The sequence below is a fragment of the Sardina pilchardus genome, chromosome 16 (genome assembly GCF_963854185.1).
Source record: "Sardina pilchardus chromosome 16, fSarPil1.1, whole genome shotgun sequence".
In the NCBI taxonomy this organism is placed as follows: Eukaryota; Metazoa; Chordata; class Actinopteri; order Clupeiformes; family Clupeidae; genus Sardina; species Sardina pilchardus.
The window spans coordinates 12,906,924-12,919,896 of record NC_085009.1 but is presented as its reverse complement, the minus strand read 5'-3'; the positions used below and the strand labels follow the sequence as shown (position 1 = coordinate 12,919,896).

The window sequence follows — 12,973 nt, the reverse complement described above, 5'->3', positions numbered from 1 at the left end:
TGTATTCTCTGAAGTTGTAGCCAGGAGATTCATCCTGCATGTGTTTTTTTGCAGGTGTGTAACTTGGTCTTTTGTGAACTTTGGATTTTGTATCACTTGACAACGTGGACTGACTCAAACATTTCTCCATGTTCACCAGCTGGCTAGCTGGCACATACGCCACAAACAGTGGTTCTTTGTGACCTGAGTAAAGTGATTCAAGTTGGTTAGTGGGTGGGAACAAAACAGACAATTTGCTTGTTTCATTGGTGAAAAGGGTTGTCATCTGAGTATTGTTTTAGATGATAAACTAAAGCAAATTATTTTGCAAACCTCATGGGAATGAAAGTTTGCCTTTTTGTAATTATTTGTGATCCACTGTGTCATATCTCTGTTTTTGGAACTTTAAAATCAAGTGGTCAAGTCACTGAGTGATTGATGCAGTTTAATTACAAAGACGGTGTGTTCAAAAATCACCTGAGATATAATTGTGCTTCATGGCATTTGAATTCAACGGAAAGTTTTTTCAGTTTTAAACTCTAAATTACAGGAACGTCTGTCTACCTGTCTTGTCTGTTTGTGTGTTATCGCATATCTCAAACGTGGCAAGAGTCTTGCTGCAAGCACAGAAGGTAAGTGCAGTGCCAAATATTATTATTTATTTATTTTTGGCCTTTTTGCCTTTATTAGTTTTAGGACAGTGAAGAGGTGGACAGGAAACAATTGGGAGAGAGAGATGGGGTGGGATTGGGATATGACCGCAGGCCGGATTCGAACCTGGGTCCCCATGGGCACTCGGACCCGTAAATGGTACGGGCGCTGTAGCCTGCTGCGCCACAGCGGCCCCCTGCAGTGCCAAATCTGACATTGTCTGGATAAGAAATGCAAAAGATATCGGTAAACGAAACACACATTGGCTTCCACCACTCTGTAGCCACTCCCCCTCTTACAGCGCAGGACCAGAAACAGGGTAAGTGGAGTTTTGCCAGCACTGAATCTGCACAGCAAGGATCAAGATGCTAGATGTTTAGATGATTATACGCCAGCAACAAATACAGTATATGCAGTGGCTATTCCAAACGACGATAGAATGATGTGCAATAAACTGACACTTTGAATAGTGCAGGCTACTTTGGACTTGAGACTTTTAATAAACAAACTAGAATTTTGTTATTCAAGCTTAACAATAAAAACATTCATGGGTTTCATCAGGTCCTTTTCCACAGGTATAAAATCAAGCACCTAGATTATGAATGCAGATTGCATGGTGCTTGATTAACCCCTGTGGAAAGGGACCTGCTGATGAAACCCATGAGTACTCAAAGCTAGGCTTAGGCAATGTTACCCTGGAAATCCGGAGTTCTCGCGAGAGCGCAATTTGAATAGTGTCTACAAGATACTCTGGCGATGAGTAATGATGCATGGTACTTTTACCCTAGGCATCGGAGGAAACCAATCACATCGGTGTGTAAGCGGGCCAGAGGTGAGCTAAACTGATGATGATAGAGCTGCAACGTTCAAAGTCAGGAAACATTGGTCATAGTGTTAACCAATTGCGTGCAGTGAGATTTTAAAATGCGTGCTTGGTGTCGCCCCTCGAGTTGGGCAATTACATTATTTGTGGCCAGACCCTTAATCTGAAAGATTACCAGGGTCTGGATTTTCCAGGCTAAGCCAATGTCATTTTGATCTGTAAAAAATGTCACTTATCCATGCCTAAATTCTGCATGTATTTTATAGCCTAATGTATTATAATATAATATTCAATATTCATTATTGAATGCTTAGCTGATGATGTTTTCCCCTTAAAGCAGGTCGACCTTGCGGGCATGTAGTTGGGCTATGGGTTAACTACGGGATTAGATATGTTTGACCGGGCACTGTAGTACATTTTGATATGCTCTAGATTTTCGATTACTGGCAGGCAATTTGAGCTCAGCCAGTCAAATCCTCCTCTGTGACTTTGAGGCCACACATTGATTGGCAGACAGGCACGAATTATGACTTGATCTCAGTTTGGTTAATTTACAGAGCCAGGACTGTGTACAAGAGTTTGATATTTTTTTGGAGCAAAACTGAGGGGCCACAAGAACCACCAGCCATAATGAGTAATTTACTGAATTTGACACAAAAAAAGGTGACACATTTCTCCTGCTCATTTGTGAGAATGAGAACATTGTTGATAGTTGAATTGTCTTCTGATGAAGATTGTGAAGTGGATCAAATTAGTTATAACATATAGGCCTATTTAAAGATGTTAGCCATTATAAGTTTTTCAATGGAGCCGTGCTGCACTGGCTGGTGTTCGAGTTGTTTCAAAGCACACATGCGATGAGTAACCCCAAACCTAAACCAGACCATCTTTTTCATATGACAGTTTTACAAAATACACTTAGGCCTACTGTATAGCCATACAGGCTGACTGTTACGCACCGTGATGATGAAAGAGCATCATGCAACATCCCCACACCAAAACTGTGACTCACCTCTGCGTAGCCCTTTTTTTTTTTTTTTTTTTTTAAATAGCCAACCAATTTGGGCTATGACCTTAGATCAGACCATTACTATCACCAATTTGTCTTAGTATATGTTTAACCAAAGCCCTTTCAGGGTCGTTTTAAGTTTAACGTCATATCGATATTGGTCGCTAGAGGCAGCTCTTTCCAATTCACCACAATAAAGGCTACACGTTTGCAGCCCGTTCAGCCATGGGCTCTCTATGGATCTTCAAGTTACAGTGTAATTCTACACCGCCCTCTGTGGATCCTCGAATAGGCCAGGGTAGGGCGCAGCTCGGCGGAGCTAAAGCCTGAAGAGAAATAGGCTAGAGAGAAATGATTATAACCTACTTCTGTTTCTGGAACATCTTCAGGTCTCCATCGCATTAAACACATCGGCATTGTGTTGTGAAACAGTCGGTTAATACGGTAAGAAAATATACTGGCCGCTTTTCATGGATATCATGTCTGTAAAGCTGAGCGTAGTGATCTTCTTTGTGCTCTTTCCCATTGCATCTAACCGATTTCTGACCGTTAATTTATTTCTAGTGTATTTTCAGTAACGGCAGTGTAGCCTACAGTTAACATCAACACATCTTCTGAAAATAATATGTTATTTAGGCTATGATATTTTATGCCATTGAGAACCCCTTTAATTAAGCTGCCCATAACGCCGTGAAAGAAATGGTTCTGTGTTTGATTCGTCCAAGTGACCAGTGCTAGGAAAATAGGTTTGGGGTTTCTGGGCCGAAAGGCGAAAACGTGGCTGCTTTTCTGACCTAGCCTACATAAGGCGACTTCAACCAAGTAGTCGATAACCGATCGCAGCCTATTTTTGTTAATCAGGCATGCTGTTATTAACCATGCGTGCTCATATGCGTCTTTTGGGGTTGTATGTTGACCATAGGCTATGATAAATTGTGGGGGTATCTTGTGCGTCACTCAAAACAGGCCCTCAATATTTCCATTCTGTTTTTGCCGACAATGGTTTGGTTTGTAGATTCACAACTGAGCTGTGGGAATCGATAAGACAATCAGACTCTGTTTATTATGACTGAGTGACGTAGGATACCTTAACTAGATAAACTGGTGTATCTGGTTCAACCAACTGAATCTAGCCATGCACAACATTGGAAATAAGTCTGGCCTTGTTCTTTGGCTGCTGTCTTGGTGCAATTCAGATTCATCATAACTGTACAGGCTACCAGGTAACTCAACTATAAAGGCCTTGGTCATCTGGTCACTAAAGTAAAAAAGCCAGTTAGATCAACCTCACATGTTCCCTATTCAATGAACGTAACTGGCCAGTCAATTTAGAAATGTGGTGTTTATTTTGCTTTTTTCTCATAGGCTATGTCCGAAGAAGCGATGGGAGATGGCAGGTTCAGGTAAACCGATCTGTGTTGTATCCACAATTGCCCCAGTGAGAATAACACGGTCACCGATACCCACCCCCTTCACCCGCCGGTAATCATCTGCCAAACCTCATCTTGGCCCAGATGGACAGCGCTTTGAGAGCTTAAACCTGACCGAAGTCTTTAGGAAACCGTGGAGAAACAGGGGCCAATCACTGTGAGGCAGCCGCCGGCATGTCTCTTTCAGTAAGTAGCCTATATTCAGCATATTTATATGATTGGGAGAGCAAAATATGTCACGCAACTCTCTCTCTCTGTCTCTATCTCTCTCTCCTGATTTCCTCTGGAAGGCAGTTTGTTCTGGTAGAGTGCTTTCCCCTGGGTGTAGAACTGATAGGGGGAGGGGTCCCCCCAAATGAGCTATACAGGGGATGACAATAGGACCTCAAACCAGGGACAGATGTGGTCACCCTTCCCCCCTCACCTCATTCACTTGTCATTAATGCTGTTCTCCCATCTGTTTAATAACCCTCTCCCCTCTGAGTCTTTCAGAGCCACTATGAATGAAACGGTTACAGCATGTAACTTCTTGTAGTAGGCCTAACCTATATTCATTCAGATGAAGCAACTTCATGATGCCATTTCCTTTTAAAAGAGATCTAAACAGATTCATTGTCACAATCAATACCAAGTGAGTGATCCGGTCAAAACTATACCTCTGTATCCTAATACAGAAACAATCAACGCTATGTGTCAATTAATGCTATTTGACATTGTTATAAGCAGCCACCTCTGTCTACTGCCAGACAACTACAGTGTTGAATTGCAGATCAGATCAAGCACATATTACATAAAGCATGTGTATACCTTTCAGATTATTGTTTGTGTTGGCAAACCTGCAAATTATAGTAGTAAATGATAGCACACAAAAGCAAAACAGCAAACTTATGTTCCTCAGGCTGTGGCAGGCATGCTACAATATACCTAAGATAGACTCAGTAGAATTTTCTTTTATTCAGAGGTAGGCAGATGGCTCTTCAATGGAAATGAAATTGAACCCTCCACAGGCGATTATGTCTCGCAAAGGTCAACAAATTGTAGTGTTATAACACACCAAGATCGGCACAAATTGGTATTCATTGGATGTTTACTATTTAGAAAATCTAGGTTAATTTGTTGTTTGCTGCCTGTCCATACATATTTGCTTATTAACTTAATCATATCCAAGAGCTTGTTATGAAATATTTGCTACTATGGGCTAAAGACTGGATTTTAATACTGCAACATTATTCTTTCGTGTGTTACATGGCAGTACTAAATTTGTTATAATGGGACAATAAATTCAAGGCGGAAGGGTACTGCCTAAAAATAGCTCTTACAAGTTTGTGAATGAGATCCAATATTTCCAGTGAAAATGACTGTGAGCCTGACTGCTATCCCTGCTTTCCTCCATCTCCCAGACGGTATTAGCGAAGGCTCTGTTCGACAATGCAGCCGAGAGCCCGGAGGAGCTGGCCTTCAGGAAGGGGGACATCCTGATGGTCCTTGAGCAGGAGCAGGAAGGAGGCCCTGGCTGGTGGCTCTGTTCCCTGCATGGAAGGCAGGGCATTGCCCCGGCTAATCGCCTCCGCCTCCTCCAAACAGCTGCCCCTCCTAACGCAGGCATGGACACCTGTCGTGCCCCAAGTATGGACTCTGTCAACATCACTCCCAGGCAGCAGGCTGCCCGTGGCAACACACATGGCTCTGATGACGGGGTCTATCTGTCCCCCCACAGCATGGCCGAGGGGCTGTACCAGAGCCCAGGGGCCAGTTCTGCCCCCAGGGCGGGGGAGATGTGGCATATGGACGGAGGGCGCCCCCGCTCTCACTCCAGTTCTGGGGCACAGTCGAGGCCCGAGCGGGACGTTGCCATGGCGAGTCGGCCAAGGTCTCCCTCTGTGAGGGGTCGCGGTGTTGAGACAGACTCCTTGTACCAGACTCCCTCTGGGCTGTCACCCTTGACAGTCCAGTACCACAGATCCCAGGAGGTCTTATCATCTGAATCTGTGTACCTGACACCCAGTGCAGTTCCAAGGGCTGGCGTGGCCCCTGACGCCCAAGGGGAGACCACATTTCTAATGCAACGGGAGTCAGGTGGGCAGGGGAATTCCGAGGGCTGTTACCTGGTCCCTAGAATTGCAACAACTGCCATGTCCAATGAAGACTTGTATCAAACCCCGACTGGTGGTGTTGCAGTTGCAGTACCCACCCCTGGTGCATCCGGTCTGTCTGTTTCGCCTCTCACAAAAGCGAGCCAGGAGACTCCAAGCATGTACCAAACGCCGACTCCCCCCGGAGGACCCCGGACCTCCCCTAAGGAACCTAACCTTCCCAACTCTTCTTCTGCTTCAGCATCAGGACCTAACCACAAACTTTCTCCTGCCACCGCTAATAGCTCCCCAAGACCTCAAGCAAAGGGCGTCTCCAAAGACCCAGAGAACCTGGGAGTGCCTTCCACCCCTCCAGGAGTCCGAGGTAAACTGGCTGCAGTAGGTAGAGGGTCCCCTTTGCTGGTACGAATTGGGAAAGGTAGCATTCCGGGATCTCCGAATTTCGGGAGGAAACCCCCTCCTCCTGCTCCCCCAGTCAGAGGTGTGACCAAGAAGAATACAACACCCCCCACACCTGCCCCAAAACCTGCCCTCCCAGTAGGTCTGGCCTTTTCAAAACAGTGTCGAGAGGTGAATGAAGGACTTAAAATGGTTCCAGTAACCAGAGATGAAAACGTCAAAGAAGGAAATATGCAGGACAAGTCAAGAATGAAGGATCCAGAGGTCCAGATGGTGACTACAAAGGTCGACAATAAAGCACAACAAGATTCGGAGAGTGACAAACTCGAGGATCAGGTGAGCAAATTATGTTTGGAAGGAAAACCCCAGATGTGAATCTTCTATTCCCCCTTTAACATTTACCATATCTCTTATGTCTCTGATCTCAGCACTTCTGATGTGCTGTAGCTCTGATCACTGTTAATTATTTGAATAACCAACTGAGAATGTCCAACCATCTGTTAATGTTTAGCTATTAACATGCCAAGACTAACAGAAAGCTGTGTAATGCAGTGGCTATGAGAGTCAAACTAAGAACTGAAAATAGCTCTGCTATTGGAGTGTCTTTGAATTCACGGAACTACATTTGCCATTTTCATTAGACACTATGACACTATCTTGTCTTGAATGCCTCTTTATTGCTTTGCATTAACAAAATAATGTACAGAAACACCTAAGGCACTAACAAGGGTTAAAACTGTTTTGATAATGTATGAAATGGTAGTACTAACTAAAGTACATCTTCACACACTATGTGGGGTGAAAATGTAACAGGGAAGGAAGTCAGTGAGCTAATTGAGAAACTGAAAGTGAGCTGCTTGATCAAAGCAGTACCATCCTAATTTTTGGACTTTGGACAGTATAATGCAGCTATTTGCTATGAGTCATTTATTTTGATTGGTATGACCTGAAACTTGGTTACGGATAAAAAATATTACAATTGTGCATCAGCAATGGCAATGTGAGGTTAAACTAAGTTGTTTGGCTTCTGTAACTGTCAGGTTTATGATACCCCTCCAACCAATCGATGGCAGCAAGCCCCAATAGCAACATGTGATGATGAGGATGACAACATCTACAATACTCCGAGAGCTGTTCCTCTTAATATTGGGTTTGATGAAGAGTCAGAGGTAAGATATATTCTGAGCACAGATTTATACTATTTTTTTTTTTACTTTATTCATTATCCTCTCTTTCCTCCTTTTGGATTCCTTTTTGTTAAATCACTACTCTACCCATCTTTTAAATTCCCTTTCCTACAATTGTACAGGTGCTTTTAAAACTATCTTTCTGGCACTGCTTTTCCCCCAGTATGTTTTCATTCATTGTATGACATTCAACTCTTACATTTTTGTTTCTGTATTGTGTATTTTGTTTTCGCCCTGTTGCCAGTTTTGGTCTCTTACATTGTCTTTTATGTCAATCGGTGTTATGGTGGTCTATCAAGAGAACTGGACTTTTAGATATGCATCACACTATATTTATATATATGCATCATACCTATTGACGCCTCTTAACAGGGTTGTTCTGTTGTCACACGGCTAGAGATTCCATCCTCTTGCAAAATATGGGATAGAATTTCAAGCTTAACATGCTGGACACAATTGTGTGTGTTTAAAAAAGCACCAGTCGTTGAGCTGGAGCCCAGCTTTAAATAATGGAGTTCTGTTGAAGGACTGCAATTTCAGAAAAATAGAGTGTATTTCAGCCAGTAAGCACAGACTTATCTCTGTTCTCAACACTGAACTGCTTTAGCACTCTCACAATGGTGATTCATAAGCTCTGTAGTCAAGCTCGGCAGTGTCTCTGAGAAGCTGCTGTTAAAGAGGAAAATGACCGATTCACTCTCATTCTCCCGCTCTTTTGCTGCAGATCTATGATGTCCCCACTCACACGCTTAACCCAGCGGTGGAGCCCCAGAATGAGACGTACAATGTCCCTGCATCCCTTCCCATTGCAAGTGAGATGGAGGAGGATGAAGAGGATGTTTACAGTGTCCCAAGCCTTCCTGGTCAACCTGTGGTCCCTGCAGAGCCAGAGGAGGCAGCTGGCCATTCTCAGGTCTACTCGATCCGCAGCCCTGGCAAATCGGATGCCGACAGAGTCCAGCACAGCAACTGTTCGCTCGAGGAATCCGAGCCAGATGGCGGGATCTATGACATGCCTTCCATGACCTTGGATATTCCAGCTACCTCTTCAGTGCGCCGCCTTTCTGTCTCCAGCACAGGCTCAGGGGATGTTCAGTGGAGAGCCTCCATTTCCACCCTCATTCAGTCCGCGTGGAGCGCCACCTCCACGGCCCCCGCGAGAGAGTTAGCGGCCTCCTTGGCCGAGATCTTGTCTGTTTGGAAAACGAGCCATGCAGGCGAAGCCCCCCCACCCCTCCAGCAGGCTTGGTCTCGCCTCTCTGAGGCGCTGCCTGCTTTGGCCATGTGTGGAAATGGACCTCCGTCAGAGGCCCTGCGTGGCTTGGTACGATGTGCCCTGGAGGACTCGACTCTGCTTTTGCAGAGTCAGGTACGACCACGTCTCCCCTCCCAGGAGTCTCTGTCACGTAGGCCCTTACCAGCTCTTCCAGTGCCTGACGCACAGCACATAGCCTCGGGTATGGGCTCACGGAAAGGTAGTTGGATCCAGGAGAGACCTCTTCCTCCGCCACCTCCTCCAGCATTCCCTTTGCCCCCACCACCAGCGTCTCTGCCACCCTCCATCGGAAGGAGCGAAGAGGATGACGAGCTGGGAAATGAATATGCAGGAATTGGGCTGACGCCTGCCCCTCCCACGTTGCCTGTGGGCGACATTGTGGGATATGTGAAGTTACAGGTCAGTCTCTTTTTTCCAACCTTTTTTTTCCTTGTGATTCATTTTCTGCTTTTTGAGTTGTCATATTGGATTTTGTGGTCAACGTAGTTCCCTACTTTCTCATGTTCATAGTGAATTAATTACTAGCAAGACCATTTTCCGTTTTTGTTTCAAACGCTTCACATTGTCATTCTTTGTAGTTCCTTGTGGGAATGCTTGAGAGTGACACTTCAGTCAACCGTTGTAATTTGAGACTTGAATAAACAGCAAAAGCAGTGGATAAAAGCTTAAAAAGGTTTAGTTACCATTTTTAAGGTGCTTTATGTTTTATGATAGATAAGAATGTTTTGTTTACAATGATAGAATATGGTCATAAGAAGGAGAGATCAAGGTTCCCAGGTGGTTCAGAGAATAGCTCTGAGTTCCTTGCAAAAAAATATTTTTGAAAAATGTAAGAAAACTATATAAAACATGGCCAAATCATAAATTCAATCGCCAGATAGATTTTAGTAGTGCCAGAAGTGTTGCACTTGGTGTTTGTAAGGCAAGCCTGTTGGCTGTTAGCCCTTTAGTTGGATAGTTTAATTAATGTTGTTTATTAATGACTGCTTGACATGACTGCACATGGGAGGTGGAGATAAGCTCCCATGGTGGCCAGGTCTCATGAAAGTTAGAATTTAGAATTAGTTAGAATTATTGTTGTAGTTCTATCTTGTGGGGTTTTAGTAAATTGGAGTGCAAAAAAACTTTTTTTCCCTTTCTTTCTTTTCTGGATATGCAACCCAGCTTGGTTGCAGACGGTTGGCACAAACACCTCTTTTAAATGACTGATCGGAATTACCCTTTATCAAATTAGGGGATGCCAGAGCCCCCCGCAGATGCTCAATTCCAGACAGAGAGCAATTCCAGCCAGGTGATCACCACCGCTGAGACAAGGGTAAAGACACATTGTCAAGTACGTCAATGTAACTTTGTATCAGAAATTACTCCATTACCTATGATTTACCAGAAATGAATGCCGTTCTCTCAAAGCCTTCAGATGTAATCTTCCCAAAGATTTTTTCAGTCAGGTTGCCAGACTTTTAAACAGCGGTTCTCTCACGTTCCCTCTCCACAGCTCAGTCCATCTCCGCCTCTCCCCGGAACGCTCTCTCTGGAGGATTCTGAGCTGCTCTCCTTCTACTCGTCCCAGAGTCTGTCGCATCTCTCTTGCCTGGCTGACTCCATCGAGGCGCTCTTTACCAGTGTTCAGGGGAACCAGCCACCGCGTGTCTTTGTTTCCCGAGGGAAGAGTCTGATTGTAACTGCTCATAAACTTGTCTTCATTGGGGATACCCTTTCTCGTCTCCTCAGTTCCTCTGACCTTAAAGCAAAGGTTTGTGTAACCCATTTCTGAATCTTGTTTTACAATATTATATAGTACTTCTATTCAGATTTGCGCAAAACATTATATTAACATATTAATGGCTCAATCCATTTATAACAAATGTATTATGTATGCAACTTGATTCAAAATCAGAGATGTATAAGCTGTAGGTTATTATAGAGGGTACTTTACCATGAACAACATTGTGTTTATGTAAAGGCCATCAACTTGTAAATAAATAAACAATAATTTGTCGTCTGTAATTGTCCTAGGTTACCACATCAGGAGCACGGCTTTGTCAGGCCTTAAAAGCTGTAGTCGTAGCAACGAAAGGGGCAGCACAGAACTACCCATCAGTCCCGGCAACGCAGGAAATGGTGGACCGTGTGGCGGAGCTATCCCAGCATGCCGCTGGTTTTGCAGGGCTCCTCCAACGCCTGGCAGAAATATCCTGATGTCATCTTATTCACCCCACCCCCAAAAGACCGTTCCACAAAATGCCTTAATTGTATTTTTAACTTCTATTTTGATTGTTTGATTTGTTTTGGGGGCATATGTGCCATTGACATCACAGTTTGTGTTTCATTGACTTGGTTATGACCAGTGCCACAAACAAGAGAGAATGTGTGAGTATGTATGTGTATGTGTGTTTGTGCGCATGAGTGTGTCTGTGGCTTTCGTTTACATGTCTTCAGTGCCAAGCACACTTGTCCTGTGTGACGTTATAACTTATTGGTGTTTGATATTGGAATTTTTTGGACTGTGTGTTAAAAGCTTAGCGTGTAATGGGTCTTTTTCATTTATTTTTTTTTCAGTGGTTTCAGCTCAGTGATTTTCATTGATGCCACCCTGATTTTTTGTGTAGTCGTCGGCATTTGTTTTTTAATGGAATTGAGTGGTACTAAGTGATCTGTGAAGTGTTTCACTTTGATGACAGTTTTTGAGTTTTGAGTGGGAGGGAATCAGTGTTGTCTTCACAGACAGGTGTGGTACTGGTATTTTGACATAACAATGGGATAAAATCACAGGACTCCCCCCTCCACCTTCTTCTTTGGGAGATAGAACATGAGTGAGCACACTGTGAGTCAACTGTAGGCTTCTCACAGCCTAATTACAGGAATAAGTATGTCAGTAGAAAATGAGCAGACAGACTTGCCCACCAGTTTCAGTGTGTCCAGGGACAGTGAACTCAGGCAGTCAGTCTATATGCTCAGACCTGTGTATCAGTTGTTTACTTTTTTTTACACTGTCTCTCACTTTCCTTATCTACTCTATAGCGTCCTCTGTACTCAGCTTACTCAGCATCACATGCAGGTTGAGACATGTTTTTTCAGTTTCTTTCCCATGACAGTTTGTTTCCCACAGGGGAGTGGTGGTGCGTGAGAACAGTGAACTCTCATTCACATTTAACTCTCCTATTGTTTTGGGAATATCACATGTTATTTACATGTTATAGGGAATTTATGCCATATGTCTTCTTCCCTCAAATTCTCTCTCCTGAACCCACTGTACCACAGTGACTCTCTCTCCTGTACAATTCCTATAAGCTACCAGCCATCCTTACCTTCTCTCATGCTTCACTAAATGCCAAATATATATCAGAGTTATGAGAACTTGCATGCAGGTTGTTGACTGACCACCAACCTTAAAGAGTATAGCCTACTACAACTTGGAACTGGTCTTGGTCTCAGATTGTGAATTGAGCACCACCCAATGGGACATAGCAGTATTACTCATTATCACAGTATGTATATTTTTATGTAATAGAGGTGGCAGTTTGACAAAATGGTTGACAAGAGCAGACCATATACAACTTCATAAAAAAAGCCTTATTGTGTTTATCAAAGTCTGAACTTAATAATAATTTCATTGGCTATTATGTTTCTTCTGCTCCATGATTATAAAATGTTTGCATGGCTTTATGTAACTCTTTTCATATAGCCCATAAACACGTTAATCTGGGGTGTTTAAACACCGCTTATTTTATTAAACCAGTATATCATCAACTCTTTTAAATAATATTTGTATCAGAATGTATTTTTGACAGCTCTTGTTCAGGCTGCTCTGAGACCTACCTGTTAGATCACTTGGTGTGGTCCAAACATGTCTCTTTTTTTTTTCTTTTGAAATACATGGTAAAAACCTTAATTCAAAGTCATGTGTGATTTTTCCAAGTCTGACTTTTTTCACGTTGGGCCTTGTCTAGTCTACTTGTGGCCTAATTCAGTCTTTAGCAGATTATGTTCACATGCAACTGAGCACATTTCAATGGGGGTTTAGTTTGTATTCTATTCTATTGAAGCACCACTGAAGTACTTCGACGACGTGGTTGTTGTTGTGTGGTATTGACTTAAAAATACTGATTTATGCCCACTGCCCAAA

At 43.4% G+C, this 12,973-nt stretch overlaps 1 protein-coding gene across 3 annotated transcripts; it reads left to right on the top strand.

Annotated features, from left to right (window-relative positions):
• The first annotated feature begins 1,342 nt into the window (after positions 1–1,342).
• Positions 1,343–12,739, top strand: efs (embryonal Fyn-associated substrate). Of its 3 annotated transcripts, XM_062516359.1 has the most exons (9): positions 1,343–1,462; positions 2,852–2,906; positions 3,828–4,078; positions 5,293–6,720; positions 7,425–7,553; positions 8,296–9,246; positions 10,082–10,180; positions 10,343–10,600; positions 10,864–12,739. In XM_062516359.1, exons 3-9 carry the CDS (start codon positions 4,067–4,069, stop codon positions 11,044–11,046), a joined length of 3,060 nt encoding a protein of 1,019 aa, XP_062372343.1. In that variant the 5' UTR covers positions 1,343–1,462; positions 2,852–2,906; positions 3,828–4,066; the 3' UTR covers positions 11,047–12,739. The 3 variants fall into 3 exon arrangements, with proteins under 3 accessions (XP_062372343.1, XP_062372342.1, XP_062372344.1); XM_062516358.1 differs by lacking the exon at positions 1,343–1,462 and having other exon boundaries at positions 2,705–2,906; XM_062516360.1 differs by lacking the exon at positions 1,343–1,462 and having other exon boundaries at positions 2,706–2,906; positions 10,082–10,162.
• Positions 12,740–12,973: the final 234 nt, after the last annotated feature.

Excerpts from the sequence above, each read along its gene's own strand:
- efs (XM_062516359.1), top strand. Across the intron at positions 9,247-10,081 it reads TGGGATATGTGAAGTTACAG|GGGATGCCAGAGCCCCCCGC; the intron begins GTCAGTCTCTTT and ends TTATCAAATTAG. Across the intron at positions 10,181-10,342 it reads GGGTAAAGACACATTGTCAA|CTCAGTCCATCTCCGCCTCT; the intron begins GTACGTCAATGT and ends CCCTCTCCACAG.